The sequence below is a fragment of the Bos grunniens genome, chromosome 17 (genome assembly GCF_055505025.1).
Source record: "Bos grunniens cultivar Pamir isolate PY7600 chromosome 17, Bosgru_T2T1.0, whole genome shotgun sequence".
In the NCBI taxonomy this organism is placed as follows: Eukaryota; Metazoa; Chordata; class Mammalia; order Artiodactyla; family Bovidae; genus Bos; species Bos grunniens.
Window position 1 is genome coordinate 72,167,704 of NC_141181.1, and position 14,602 is coordinate 72,182,305.

The window sequence follows — 14,602 nt, forward strand, 5'->3', positions numbered from 1 at the left end:
TCGGCTCTGGGGACCTCAGTGTCCTCACCCATGAGGGGAGCACCCTCCTCCCAGGGTGGCCTGGGGACCCAGGAGGGAGAGCAGGACCCCCGGGTGGCACTGGCCAGCCCCATCCTCACGGCAGAGAGATGACGCCTGTGGCTGAGCCCGGGACAGTCAGCCCCCGCTGGGCAGAGCGAGGAGGGGTGGTGGCAGTGCACTCAGTTGGCCGCCGTCATCGGGGGGCTCCGTGACACCCACCCAGCGCCCAGCAGGGCCCCTGGGACATGGAGAGGGGCAGCCAGCTCCCCGGACTCCCCGTTGCCAAGGACCTGTTCCCAGCTGCACTGAGTGGGTCAGTGGCCGGCAGCTGGTGGGGCCCAGGCCTTGTCCCCGATCCTGACCGGAGGTGAGAGAACCCGCCTCCGGCGGCCCGGGGGAACCCAGGATCAGGAGTGGGGGGCATACCGGGGAGAGGCTCCTCTCAGCCTGCATGCACTCAGTCAGCCCAGATCACCGGGGTTCAGGGCCCCCAGGAGGGTCACGGAGGGGGAGCGGACCTCGGGGTGCTGGGGGGCGGTGGGTCCGCTGGGCAGGTGGGGACCGGGTCAGTCAGCCCAGCGGAGGCGCCGGCAGGATCGGAGTGCAGGGAACGTGAAGCTGGGGCCTCGGGGGATGAAGACGCTGGGCTGGGGGAGCTGGCGCTGGGGGGCCAGAGGCAGCAGAAAGCGGGTCTGGGGAAGGGACAGGGACCCGTCCTGGGGGCTTGGCCTTGAACTCTATCCTCAAGATGCTGCCACTGGGCCAGACAGGCCCTATGCCAGGTTGGCCCCTCTGGCGGCAGGATGCAGGGAGAACCTCCGCGCCCCCCACTGCCCCAAGCCTGGAACCGGGACTGGGGCAGAGTCTCCAGGAAGAGGCCGCCCTCTCCCAGCCCCTCCCCGAATGACCGGGCCCTAATTCCTGACCCAGAGGAGGGGCTGGGGGATGAGAAAGCCCGTCCCTCTAACCTAAGGCCCCACAACTCCGTCCCTGAGGCTGTGGGTCCCAGGGGCCAGGAACCTGGGTCCAGGCGGGCTCGAAGTGCTCAGGGTAGAGGGAATCTGTACCCCAGAGCCAAAGCTAATGTCCAAGCCCCCTCCCTGTGAGCCCAGGAGGCCAGGGAGAAAGGAAGGGGGAGCCGGGGCTGGGAGACCCCCAGGAGTGGCCCAGCCTGGAGACCCAGCAGGACACGGAGAGACGGATGCAGGCCAAGGTCCCGGGTCAGTTACGGTGACAGCCATCATACCGCAGAGAAAGGACAAGCGGGGGGCAGGCAGGTGTGGGGGTCCCCACCAGGCAGGGACGGAGTGCTCCTCTGGACGACACCAGCCATGGGCAGCTGTGTCCGGCCAGGTGGCAGGGCTGGGCACGGCCCTGTGCTGGAGGAGGAGAGGTCGGTGGGGATTGGGTCCCAACCCGTCTCTGGGCGACACCTGCCCCCCACCCCGACACTGTGAGCCTCTCCTCTTGGGGTATTCTCTCCTTGGTGCCTGGGATTCCTGAATCTCCAGAATCCTGGAGAGGTTGCTGATTAAATACGAGACAAGGAAAAAACGAGCAGCGAGCAGGATTTATGAATGACAATGAGGACGTTTTGTTGCAAGCAGATTGGGAGCGGGAAGAAGGGACGTAGGGGACTGTGGTGGGAGGGGAGACGCTCCTGGGGTCGCTCCGGGAGGGGGGGGCCCAGGGCCCTAAGAACACGCTGAGGGCTTCACTGTCTTCGTCACGGTGCTCCCCTCGTGCGTGACCTCGCAGCTGTAGCTGCTTTTAGGTTTCCACTCGCTGCCCGTCAGGCTCAGGTAGCTGCTGGCCGCGTACTTGCTGTTGCTCTGTTGGGAGGCCTGGCTGCTCACCACACCCCGGGTGACGGGGCTTCCGTCTGCCTTCCAGGCCACGGTCACGTTGCCCGGGTAGAAGTCGCTGATGAGACACACCAGGGTGGCCGTGTTGGTGCTGAGCTCCTCCGTGGAGGGCGGGAACAGGGTGACGGAAGGTGGGGACTTGGGCTGACCTGTGGGTGGTAGAGACATGGAAGGTCATCATGGCAGTATCCCTGGCGGAGCCTCTGACCTCGGGAGACAGAGAAAAGTGACTTTCGCGAGAGAGCAGAGGGTGGGACAGGCTGGGGAAGCGGTGAGAGCCGCTTACCTGGTATGGTGACCTTGGTCCCGCCGCCAAAGGTAAACCACGCTGAGGGACCCTCAGACCAGACGCCACGCCAGCACCTAGGACCTGGCCCCCGGGGGCCGGGCCGGAGCGGGAACCTGCTGGGCGTGATGGACACAGGGCTGTGTCCTGTGGGAGTGGGTGTGGGTAGCCAGCCCTCCAGCACCCAGGGCACCCCTGGGTGATGCTACCTAACCATCTCGCCCTCTGCCGCCTCCTTCTCCTATGGTTATGGTTACCAGGGGTGGGAGAGGGGAGAGATCAATTGGAAAATTGGACTGGCACATACGCACTACAACATGTAAGAGAGACTGCTAATAAGCACCCGCTGTATAGCACAGCGAGCCCTAGTCAATAGTCTGCAATGGCTTACAAAACACAGGTTCGATTCCTGGGTCGGGAAGATGCCCTGGAGAAGGAAATGGCAACCCAGTATTCTGCCTGGAAAATCCCACGAACAGAGGAGCCTGGAGGGCTGCAGTCCACGGGGTCGCAAAGAGTCGGACGTGACTGAGCGTGGCACGGAATGGCTCATGTGGGGAAAGAATCTAAAAAAGTGTAGGCATATGTCTACGTGTGACTGATTCACTTTGCTGCTGCTGCTGCTCCTGCTGCTGAGTCGCTTCAGTCGTGTCCGACTCTGTGCGACCCCGTAGACAGCAGCCCATCAGGCTCCCCCGTCCCTGGGATCCTCCAGGCAAGAACACTGGAGTGGGTTGCCATTGCCTTCTCCGTGCTGTACAGCAGAAACGAGCAACTCGACTATACTCCAATAAAAAAAAATTTCAAAAGAAAATTGGTCCCCAAAAGGTTGCTAACGGTACAATTCCATTTATAGAACCATCTGGAGGGGACAAAACTAGAAAAGAAGACCGAGTTAGTAGTTGCCAGCTCGTCTGTCCCGGCTTGGGAGGGAAGGAAGTGGGCGTGGCCAGGAAGGCCTCTGGGAATATTCTGTGCTTTACTGCATCCCGGTCGTACCCTGGCCATGATTTTTTATATTACGAGACATCACCATTGGGGGAAACCAGATGAAGAGCACCTGGGACCCCCTGTATTATGTCTTAAGGCTGCATGTGAATCTACAAATATCCCCAAATAAAATGATAGAAAAAGAGATTACATACAGCATGATGACATCGATATCTGGAAAAGGCAGAACTATAGGATCAGGAAGAGACAGGGCTTTCCTGGCTGTCCAGTGGCTAAGACTCCAAGCTTCCACTGCAGGGGTCCCTGGTGGGGGAACTAGAGATACCACATGCTGCTCCGCATGGCAAATCAAAGAAAGAAATCAGTGGTTTTTCATGGTTGGAATAGAAAGAGGACTTGACTACACAAGAACCCAGAAAAATTTGGGGAGGGTGGTAGAAATGTTCTGTATCTTGATTGGGGTGGGGGTTACACAACTCTATGATTTTATTAGCACGGGTTCATTGGAAGGACTGATGTTGAAGCTGAAACTCCAATACTTTGGCCACCTGATTCAAAGGACTGACTTATCTGAAAACACCCTGATGCTGGGAAAGATTGAGGACAGGAGGAGAAGGGGACAACAGAGGATGAGATGGTTAGATAGCATCACCGACTCGATGGACATGGGTTTGGGTGGACTCCGGGAATTGATGATGGACAGGGAGGCCTGGCGTGCTACGGTTCATGGGGTCGCAAAGAGTCAGACACGCCTGAGCAACTTTGACTTTCACATCTCACCCTCCCTTCTCATTGGACGTCTAGGTTGTCTCTACTTCTTCCCCAAGAACATACAGTATCCAGCCAAAGTTCTGATGCATCGTCAAGATAAATTTCTTTTATTTTTTAACTTTATTTTTATTTTCTGGCCGTACCACATGGCATGTGGGATCTTAGTTCCCCGACCAGGGGTGGCACCCAGGCCCCCTGCGGTGGAAGTTCAGAGTCTTAACCCCCTGGACCACCCTGAAAAGTCCCAAGATACACGTGTAGAGGTGGGATTGCTTGATTAAGTAGAATGTACGTTTTTATGACTCTTGGTACGTGGTGTTGTTTGTTCCAGAAATTCAGCCTCCCGCTGACAGTCCCTGTTGGTGTGTGTTGCTCTCCGTCAGCCCTCTGGCGATGTCACTGTCAATCCACTTGCCCATTCCATAGGTCCGCGTGGACCGGGCCCTCCTCCGGTCGCCTTTCCACTGCCTCTTCTCCAGCCTCTAATCTGGCCTCACACCAGTTTTTGATCCGGAACTGTCTTCCCAAAACGCCAGCCTGACTCTGAGAGCCCCGCCCTTGAACCCCTCAGCCCCTCCCCCAGGTCCCAGGGTGACGGAGAGGGTGGTGTGCAGCCCGCTCCGCCGGCTCTGGAAGCTCCCTGCAGGCCTGCGCCCCTCGCTGTCTGCCTCAGGGCCCCGCTCCCTTGGCCTGGAGCACCCCCATTCCAGGTCCCTGCCCTGGACCTGTGAGACCAGCTCAGGCAGTGGCCCTCCCACCTACGGCCCCTAACCTGGCCACAGGGCTGCTCCACCCCTGGACATGACCCCTCGGTTCAGACCGTCCCTCTCGGTGACCCTGAGTGGTCCAATGGCTGAATGGACACCCTCAGGGGAGACCAGCCACCTGCAGGCCACCCCTTCTCCCCAGCCTTTCGCTGCGGCCACCCCTGCCTCTCCGGGGCAGGCGTCAGGCTGTGAAGCTCTCATCCAGCTCGCACCCCTCACATTGCAGGGGGGAAAGTGAGGCCCGGAGGAGTGGACTTGTCAGCCCAGCCAGCCCTGGGGAGAGGGGCGCGCACAGGGGCAAGAAGGTGGTTCAGCAGCCTAGGGGAGCCCCGGGGACCCCAGGACGAGGGCAGTCACCGCCGAGACCCCCTGCCCCCGCCTCCCCATGCTGTTCCGCTCGGAGGACCAGCGCCAGGCAGGGGAGAGACTACTCTTGGGTGCAAAAGGTAAGCGAGGCCAAAAAACTCAGCAATCCAGAAAAATGACGTTTTAATCCAAGAAAAACAATTAGTGCAAACAAGTCCACACCAGACAAAATGCCGATGCTTCTGACGAAGCCTCCATCTCCAGGCCCCACCCTCCGGCCGAGCCTCCCCGCTCTGCTGTCTGCCCTCATGGCGGCTCTGTCCTCACCCTCAGCGTCGGCAGCAGGGACCCCTGTGCACCCCCACGACTCCCCTGGCCCTTACCTGTCCCGCAGGCTCCACGGGCTCTTTCCTGATGGGGCTTCCATGCGGGGGGCTGTGCTCTGAGGCGCCGCCGTCGGGGGCAGCAGGCCGTGGGCGCCCACCGCCAGGCCCAGCAGGATGAGAGGCCAGGGCTGCCTGGGGACACCGCGCTGACCCCTAGGGGCCTCATGGGCCCCCTGGCCTGGCCTGGGCCTCATGTGCCCCCAGGGCCAAGGGCACCTTGGGCAGACGCGCTGGTGTGGGCTCCTCCTTGGAGGGGTCGAAAGTGCCCCGCTTCCCCTTGCTGGCAGGGGCTGTCCGGGTGCGCCCCGTCCCGTGGGGCCCGTCCTCTGCCTTGGCCTTCTGTCCCTGCCCCCAGCACCGCCCCCTCCCCCAGGGCCCAGGGCCGGTACTCTGGGGGGCCTCTCCTGGGGGGCCTCTGCCAGCTGCCCTGCTTGGTCGGAATCCAGGGCTCAACCGCCTCACGCCGCAGTCTCTGCCAGCCCCGCCCCAGGGACCTAGGGGACACAGCTGCTCCCGCCCTCGTTCCCAAGGGCGCCCTGGGCGTCTCCTGAGGGGGTCGGGAGGGCGGCGAGGCCGCGGCTGAGGTGGGGGTGGGGAGAGGGCCCAGGTTACAGGCCGGCTGCAGGGCAGGGAACCGTGGTTTCATCACAAAACTGGGCACCTCCTTTCCCCCATGGGTCACACATACACACACGGGTCTCTCACACACACAGAAACACAAACGCACACAGAAACACAGAAACACAGACACATATACACACACATCCATGGGTCTCGCACACACACACACACATCCGTGCATCTCTCTCTCACACACACATACACATCCATGGGTCTCGCACACACACACACACACACACACACATCCGTGTGTCTCTCACACACACCCTCATAGTAAACATAATAAGAGCAGCCGTCACCTCCAGCCTCCCCCAGAACGCCCTCCTCTTCCCACACCGACGCTCTGTCTCCCTTAAACACGAGCTCCGCATCCCCTCCCCAGGCGCTGTGAACCAACCTTCTTGGGCTTTCAGGGTCTATGATTTTGACTCCTCTAGGGACCAGGTATTCCTGCCTGGGAAATTCCATGGACAGAGGAGCCTGGCGGGCTACAGTCCAGGGTGTGCCAAAGAGTTGGACACGACGGGGCGCACATGCGCACGCGCACAGACACACACACACACAGACACACACAAACACACACACACAGACACACACAAACACACACACACAGAGACAGACACACACATACACACACAGACACACACAGACACACCACAGACACAACACAGACACACACACACACACAGACACACACAGACACACACAGACATACACGCAGACACACACAGACAGACACACACAGACACACACACACAGACACACACAAACACACACACAGACACACACGCAGACACACACACACACGCAGAGACACACGCAGACACACGCGCACAGGACCTTGTATGAGTGGACTCACACGGAATCCATCCATCAGAGCGCTGTGTGAGCTGAGCAGCGCTCCACCCGCAGAGCGAATAGATGGCTGCTGTTATTACACGCATTACTGTCATTCCTGCAGCTGGCCCATCGGGTGTGCCTTGGGGAGAACCATCAGCCATCAAGAGATGAATGCAGCCCTGATGCCATCAACTGCCACTTTTCAAAGTTTGCATCATGGAGGTTGTAGAACCAACGCAGTTGGGAGCAGCCAGCACCCTGCAACAGCAAGGCCGTGCGGGGCAGGCGGGGCCAGGGAGCGCCTGCACTCAGGGCGGGCGGCGGGGTCGTGGGGTCCTGCCTCGGTCAGCCTAATGCATCAGTACGCTCTGGATGGTGACGGGAAATGGATTTCTTACAGGAGGTTTTGACAGGAGAACCTATGGAGAATGTGGTTCTGATCCAGTGTTTGTAGGAGACGAAGCTCGTTGTCCCATCCACGCTTGCGCATCAAGTTCATGTTTGAAACTACTCTCTGCTTCAGGTCCCGATGGTTTGCCCATCGCCCTGACACTCTCCCCAGGGGCCCCCAAAGTGAATTTCGTGAAAGCCACATGCCCTCGTGGTCAGGCCTCCCCAGACATTCTGTCGGCACCTGCCCAGTGCTGTCACGGGATGCTGTGGCAGATAGACTGACTCCCCCAGGTAACCGGGAGTTCATGAAGGGGAGGTCAGGTCCACGGACCACGTGACTTCGCTTGGATCCCCATGTTCCACACGCACTGACCAGGCGTCTGCGAGGGCCTGATACTGAATCGTGAGACCTCACAGTTCTTGGGTAGATGGGCCAGGCCCTGAACAGTAATGGGGTGGGGTCACCCTGACAGCCACCATGCAGAGTGTAGGGGAGCCCCTGGGGGCCCCGACCCAGTCCAGCTTCTCCCCACTGTGGTGCCTGGCTCACTCCAGCTGGAACCTAAGCTCCTCGCACTTTGGGGGCTAGGTCTCCCCCGGGGTCCCAGGCGGAAGCTGGTCCCTCCCAGCCCCCAGGCAGGTGTGACACTCCCCCACTGCCCAGGGAAGTGGTGGTTCCCCCGGGGACAGCCCTAGGTCTTGGGGACAAGAAGGGGCTGTCCATCAGTTCAGGGACCCCCAGCTACACCCGCCCCGCCCCGTGGCCTGTGCCTGGCTGCTGCTGCACACACCACGTATCCCGCCGTGGCCATGGTCAGAAGTCCGCATCTGGCTGGACCCCAGGGACCCTGGAGGGGTGAGTGACTGAGAAGCATCTTCAGAGCATCAGCTGCTGGACCACACGTGCAGCTTAAGTGGAAGTGTCCTAACAAGGGAGGCTGAGGCGGACGACAGGGGTGCCGGATGTGCTCCTCCTCGCGCGTGGAGCTGCCGGGAACCTGTGAAGATGCGGGTTCAGACTCAGCAGGTCTACGGCGGCCTGGACACGTGGCATTTTTCACAAGCCCCCAGGTGACGCTGGGCGCTGCCAGCCTGTGGGTGCCCGCACTGCGCCCTGCTGGTGCTTCCCCAGGACAGCTCTGAGGCCCGTGGACATGATGCTGAACTCAAGCTGCTGCGTCTCTGGGCCTCTGGGTCGAGGACGTGCTGACGAGACGCCGGGAAGGACAGGAGGTGTCTGATCTGAGGGACTATTCCAGACCGCCCCCAGTTGGACGGCAGTCACTGGGAGTGGAGGGGTCAAGGTCGGCCCGTAAGGACCACCACCCTCCCAGCCCCACTTGCCTCTCTGCGGTCCACGCAGAGTCCAGCAGAGGAGAACCTGTCATGACTTCCAGCCCGGGCACCACCATGCCTTGAGGGTGGCAAACAGAGCTTTAACTTTGTTTTTTAATGGCTTTCTTTCTTTTTCACTTTTGAGTGAGTGGTGTAAGGTTGGTTGTGTTTTCCTGAATTTCTCCTTAATTTTTCTTCCGCTGCCCGAAGTTGTGTCTGACTCTGCGGCCCCGGGGCCTGTAGCCTAACAGGCTCCTGTGTCCGTGGGATTCTCCAGGCACAAACACTGGAGCGGGTTGCCATTTCCTTCTCCAGGGCATCTTATCAAGCTAGGGATTGAACCCAGGTCTCTTGCATTGTAGGAAGATTCTTTACCATCCGAGCCACTATATATGTACACACACACATATGTGTGTATATAACGGAATATTGCTCCGCCATGAAAAAGAATAAACTAATGCCATTCACAGCAACGCAGACGGACCGTCACGCTGAAGTAACTCAGACAGACAAATACCATACTCCATCACTTCTACGTGGAATGGAGAAAAAGTGTGCCGACGGGTTTGTATACACAACAAAAACAGACTCACAGGCCTGAGAGCAGACCCATGGCTACCACAGGGGAAATGTGACGGGGGGAGAAGTTGAGAGTTTGGTGTTGACACATGCACATGGTTGTATATAGATGATTAATAAGGACCTACTGTATACGAAGCACAGAGAACTCCGCTCACTATTCTGTAAGAACCTAACTGGGACAGGAACTCGGAGAATGGACACGTGTGTGACTGAAGCTTTCGGCTGTACACCCAAAGCTGACCCAACACTGCGAGTCAGTTACACTCCAAAATAAATTAAAAATTAAATTAATAATAAAAGAGGTGAATGGCAAAACTAAAAATAAAGGAAAACCAACAATAGTGAAGATCCACACACCAACTCTTTATTAAAAAAAATCATCATCTTTTAGAGAACCAGCTGAAGTGAAGGTGACTTGGCCCAAATGTTTTAAAGACAAAACTGAATGAGCTGTTTACGACGCACCACCGTGTCTCTGGTTAGGCACCGACTTGAAAGGCCTTCTGCTGCCCTAAGACAGAAAAACTTCCCACAATCGCAGTGGATTTAAACAGCTCAGTATCTTATACCCATGAGCTCGTGATGGTGCTAACAAGGTGGGGGATGCTGGTACACTGACTTGGGATTTTCGATGACTGGTAAATAGAGGGGGAAGATCAGACATTTATCCTGCCTTTACTATAGGAAAGTCCCTGGGGCACCTCAATCATTGATGAGGGGACGTGTCCCTCCTAGTTTTGCTGGAATGAAAATGTCCTCATTTCACATCCTGTCGTGAACTGCGTGCACGTCACAAAAAGGCGGTGTAGAATGAGACGCCAGCCAGGCCCCTCCCTGCGCCGGAGGGCCTCTGAATGTTAACCCCACCCGGCCTCTTTGAGTGGGGTCACCTGCCCCAGCTCGAGGTGCCAAACCCCCGTCACAACCGCACGGCCTCGGTGTGCACGCAGAGCCCTTGCACCTCACACGGGCCTCGGTGTGCACGAAGAGCCCTTGCACTTCACTGCGTCTGATAGGTAGGCTCCTTCCCACCAGACCCCTGGGTCCTCTCAGATCCCCTCCCCCGCGCCTCGATGTCCAACTCGGGCCAGGATGTCTGGGCCCTGGCCTTCAGTGCCACTGGTGGCGTGTCCCAGCTGGCTGGGTTCTGCATTTCTGGGTCGGACTTGGGAGCAGGATGATGGAGGAGCCGACAGGACTCCCTGCTCTCTGGGTTTCTTACTGTGACTCTGAATATCAGAATCACAGAGGATGGAAGCAAGAGAAGGGCTGGTTACAAGCAAGAGACAGAGCTCTTCGCGGATCACCTCGCTGGCCTCTGGAAACCGGGGCCTGGAGGTCCGTGACCAGAGGCAAAGGTCGGATGCAGGAAGAACTCAGTGCATTTCAGAGAGCGGAAGCCCAGTCAGTTCAGTCGCTCAGTCATGTCCGACTCTTGTGACCCCATGGACTGCAGCACACCAGGCTTCCCTGTCCATCACCAACTCCCGAAGCTTGTTCAAACTCATGTCCATCCAGTCAGTGAGGCCATCCAGCCATCTCATCCTCTGTCGTCCCCTTCTCCTCCCGCCTTCAATCTTTCCCGGCCAAAGTATTGGAGCTTCAGCTTCAGCATCAGTCCTTCCCATGAATATTCAGGGATGATTTCCTTTAGGATGGACTGGTTGGATCTCCTTGCAGTCCAAGGGACTCTCAAGAGTTTTCTCCAACACCACAGTTCAAAGGTCTGATGCAGGAAGCAAAGCACTCAGGGGCAAAGGTCTGACGTGGGAAGAACTCAGTGCATTTCAGACAGTGGAAGCCCAGAGGAGGCTGGAAAGAGGCCTGAGCTGAGATAAATGGTTTTACAGGAAACTCAGGACACACACACACACACACACACACACACAGGGAAGGGCTGCCCCTGAGGGTCTTTTCAGTCTTGAGAAATGGACATTCTCAGTCCAGTTTGGAGTCAGGGGAGATGGTTCACCTGGCACCTCTCTGAATGGGAGACATGTCCACATGTGGTGTGGACGTGGATGTACAGGGTCCCTCTCTGCAGGGCACACGCGGACCCCGCACCTCGGGGCTCAGGGTGCAGATATGGGCCAGAGTAGCAGGACCCCACCGTTTCCCTTCACCCAACAAACCCACTGGTGAGGCCACATCCCTGCCCGTGCGGTCTTCTGGGGTCCTGAGGGGTTCGTACCCCGGAGTCCACAGGAACCGGCCTTGCTCACCCCACCGAGTGTGGTCTGGCTGCAACCTGGAGGCAGGAACGGGTGTTTCTCCAGAGCAGGGTCAGCAGAGCACGGCCCAAGCGCCACCACCAGCCCGGCCCTGTCTTGCTTCTGTAAAAGTTTAACAGGAAGCAGTCACACCTGTGCGTTCAGAGGGTCTGTGGCTGCTTCTGAGCTCTCAGGACAGAATTAAGAAGTTGCCACAAAGATCGTATGGCCCAGAAAACCAAAACTAGTTACTATCTGTGCCTTTTACAAAGAACACTTCCTCTCACCTGGCTCAGGGTGTCTCAGTTGGGGCGATTTTGCCACCTTGGGGACCTTTGGCGATGTCTGGGGACGCCTGTGGTTGTCATAACTACGGGCGGGAGGCCGTTTTGGGGCGGTGGAGGCCAGGGATGCCGCTGGACCCCCTGGAGTGCACAGGCCAGCCCCCCATGGCACAGAACCGTCTGGCCCAGCGGGGGGACCGAGTCCACACCCATCCCTGGGCATCGCTCTCCTCCCCAGAGGGCCAGCAAAGGTGTTTTCTAAACTGCTTACTCCATGCCCACAATCAGGTACAACAGCAGGTTCTGTCCTTGGCAGGGGCACCTCCAAGGGGCCATGTCAGCCCCCTGTCCCGGAAGACCCACAGCCCAGGGGCTCCGGCCAAGCAGACCATGGCCAGCCAGTCTCCTGGGACCTTCACCCTGGCTGGTTCTCAGGTGCGTTCCACTCATTCTGACTGTTCACAAAGCATCCTGGGCCTCCTCCGAACCAATTCAGACCACTCGGCAGAACAACTTCCCAAGATGCAAGCAGTTTTAATCCCCAAATCCAGCCTCCAAGGGGGTTCACAGGAGTGTCTTCTGGCCCTGGGCAGCCCACCGCCCAGCTTCCTCGTCCACACCCCCACCCCACCCCAGAGGGATGCGGCCTCCGGCCTTTAATGCAAGGGGAGTGTGGCCCGGGGGCCCGGGGAGCCCAGGGTGGCCAGCTCCCTTTCTGCCCTCTCTCTCTGTATCTTCCGCCTCCGCCCCATGACCGGGGTCCCCACAGCACAGAAATAGACAGCCTCGTCCTCGGCTTGCAGCTCAGCGATGCTCAAATACCCGGTGTTCTTGGCCAGGTCTTTGGAGCCGGAGAAGCGAGGGGGGACCTTGTGGCCCTGCCTCTTGTCGGAGGGGGAGAAATATCTCAGCAGGAATCTCGGGCGGTGGCCGGGCCTCTGCTGGTACCAGTAGATGCTGTGAAGGTTGACGTTGTGGTCGCTGCTCAGGGTGCAGGCCAGGCGGACGGTGGCTCCCAGGAACGAGGCCACGGAAGGCGGCTGACTCAGCACGGGCTGCGGGCTGCATCCTGGGGACACAGAGGCGTGTGGGCACCGGGGCAGAGCAGGGTGCGGGAAGGGCAAGGGAGCCGCCAGCTCCGGGGCTTCTCACCTGTGCAGTGGAGCAGGAGCCCCAGGAGGACAAGGGCCCAGGACATGGTGCGGCGGAGCAGAGTTCTGCCACCAGGGTCCTCGTGGAACAGGGCCAGTCCCCTCCTCCGCCCTCCTCGCCACCTCCCAGGGGTGGGGCCTTGGCACCCCTGGCTCCCGGTGGCCATCCCAAACTTCCCTGGGTTTGCGATGCCGGTTGGGGGGAACGGCCGCGTGCTGGCTTTTGTGGCTCCTGCCTTAACCCAGGGGAAGTGTTTAGGGAGGAAGCACCTGCCCGGGGCTCACAGCCCAGTGCCCAGGAGGCCAGGATGGAGTCCCCAAGGGGGTGATCTCCGCATCCCCCAAAGGAAGCTGAGCCCCACAGACTGAGGTTCTTGTGCACACTTCTGTGTGTGGTGAACCGGGAAGAGAGGACAGGTCCTCATGGTGGGAAACACCTGCTGGGTGCTGCAGAAGGTGTAGGGGCCCTGGGTGAGGGTCCGCTCTATCCCCTTGCATGCCCCTAACATGCCCCTAATGCCCCCTCCAGACCCAGCCCCTGTCCCCCTGGAGTGAACCCGGAGTGACTAGCAGCTCCTGAAAAGGAACCATCTGGGCGGGCTTTCAGGAGGGGGCAGAGGTGGCCTTACCTCCTTCAGCCCTGCCCCAGGCCTCACGGGGGTCTCCCCAGGGAGCGGGGGAGGAGGCGTCTGTGAGCTTGGTGGTCCTGGGGGCCCAGTCCTGCCCCTGGGTCCTTAGGTCCATAAATGAGATGCTGTGCGTGGACCACGGTGTGTATAGTAAAGAATCAGCTGCTCCTCGTCCCTGGTTCCTGGGAGGCAGCCTCTAAATACAGCGCTTGTTTTTCGGGGGGCCCCTGAGGTTATACCAATGGGTGATTTGCGAAGGATGCTGGCCGTGAGGAAAGCCCCACCCAGCAATGGGAAGATGGGAGCTTTGAGCTGAGCTCCCAGGACGGGGAGAGGGGCTAGAGACAGAGTCCAATCACAGAGCCAGTGGTCCCCGGAACTGTCCTGAGTAATGAAACCCCAGTGGACACCGAGGCTCAGGGGAGCCTCCCAGACTGCTGGACTGTGGACATGCAGGAGGGAGAGGCAGCCTGAGGACACAGCAGCCCACCTCTGGGACCCCCATGCCCTGGTGCAGCTCTCCGTTGACTGCTCCTGGTCGTAGCCTTTACAACAAACCTGGAATCGTGAGGATGGAGCTTTCTTCAGTTCTGTGAGGCTTTCTACCAGTCATCCAGCCTGAGGGGGTTTGGGGAACACCCCCCCCAAACTTGTGGCCATTTGGTCAGAAATATAGGTGGCCTGCAGATAGCTGAGTTTGCAGCTGGTGTTTGAAATGAGGGATGGGTTTTTTTGGGGTGGGGTTGTGTCCTGAATTTGCGCAAGTCCCCCTAACTCCACGTAGCCGGGGCCAGAATCACATTGCAGGACTCCTTTCGTGATCCAGTGGTTAAGAACTCGCCTGCCAGCACAGGGGACATGGGTTCGGTCCCTGGCGTGTGAAGGTTCCACACGCCCTGGGGCTGTTGTAGCCACGGGAAACAAACTCACTCAGAAGGACAATGCAAATAGTGGAGTGCAGTTTATTACACCGGCAGGCCCAAGGCAGACTCTCCTCTTAGCCAAGGACCCCGACCAGTTTTTGTGAAAACCTTATATACCCTAAGTGTATAAGGTTCCCTGAAACTAGTCTGAACAAAGGAAAAAGAAAGATACAGTCAAGGTTAACCCGTGATCATGCGCCTTATGGAGAAGGAAATGGCAACCCATTCCAGTGCTCTTGCCTGGAGAATCCCAGGGACGGGGGAGCCTGGTGGGCTGCCGT

At 58.8% G+C, this 14,602-nt stretch overlaps 1 protein-coding gene and 1 gene segment (V, D, J or C); both read right to left on the reverse strand.

Annotated features, from left to right (window-relative positions):
• Window positions 1-1,591: 1,591 nt before the first annotated feature.
• Window positions 1,592-5,675, reverse strand: LOC147355879 (immunoglobulin lambda constant 3-like). The segment is given in 3 exon segments: window positions 1,592-2,035; window positions 2,173-2,291; window positions 5,351-5,675. Coding segments are annotated over 3 exon segments (636 nt in total).
• A 6,476-nt stretch (window positions 5,676-12,151) lies between these two features.
• On the reverse strand, window positions 12,152-12,816 carry VPREB1 (V-set pre-B cell surrogate light chain 1). Its single transcript, XM_086346159.1, has 2 exons — window positions 12,771-12,816; window positions 12,152-12,687 (listed from the first exon to the last, which is right to left on the reverse strand). Exons 1-2 carry the CDS (start codon window positions 12,814-12,816, stop codon window positions 12,275-12,277), a joined length of 459 nt encoding a protein of 152 aa, XP_086202285.1. The 3' UTR covers window positions 12,152-12,274.
• Window positions 12,817-14,602: the final 1,786 nt, after the last annotated feature.

What these genes read in the sequence shown, in the direction of transcription:
- VPREB1 (XM_086346159.1), bottom strand. Translation starts at nt 12,816, where the DNA reads ATGTCCTGGGCCCTTGTCCTCCTGGGGCTCCTGCTCCACTGCACAG. An exon ending in GCTCCTGCTCCACTGCACAG is followed by an intron (nt 12,688 to 12,770) that starts GTGAGAAGCCCC and finishes CTGTGTCCCCAG; the next exon opens with GATGCAGCCCGCAGCCCGTG.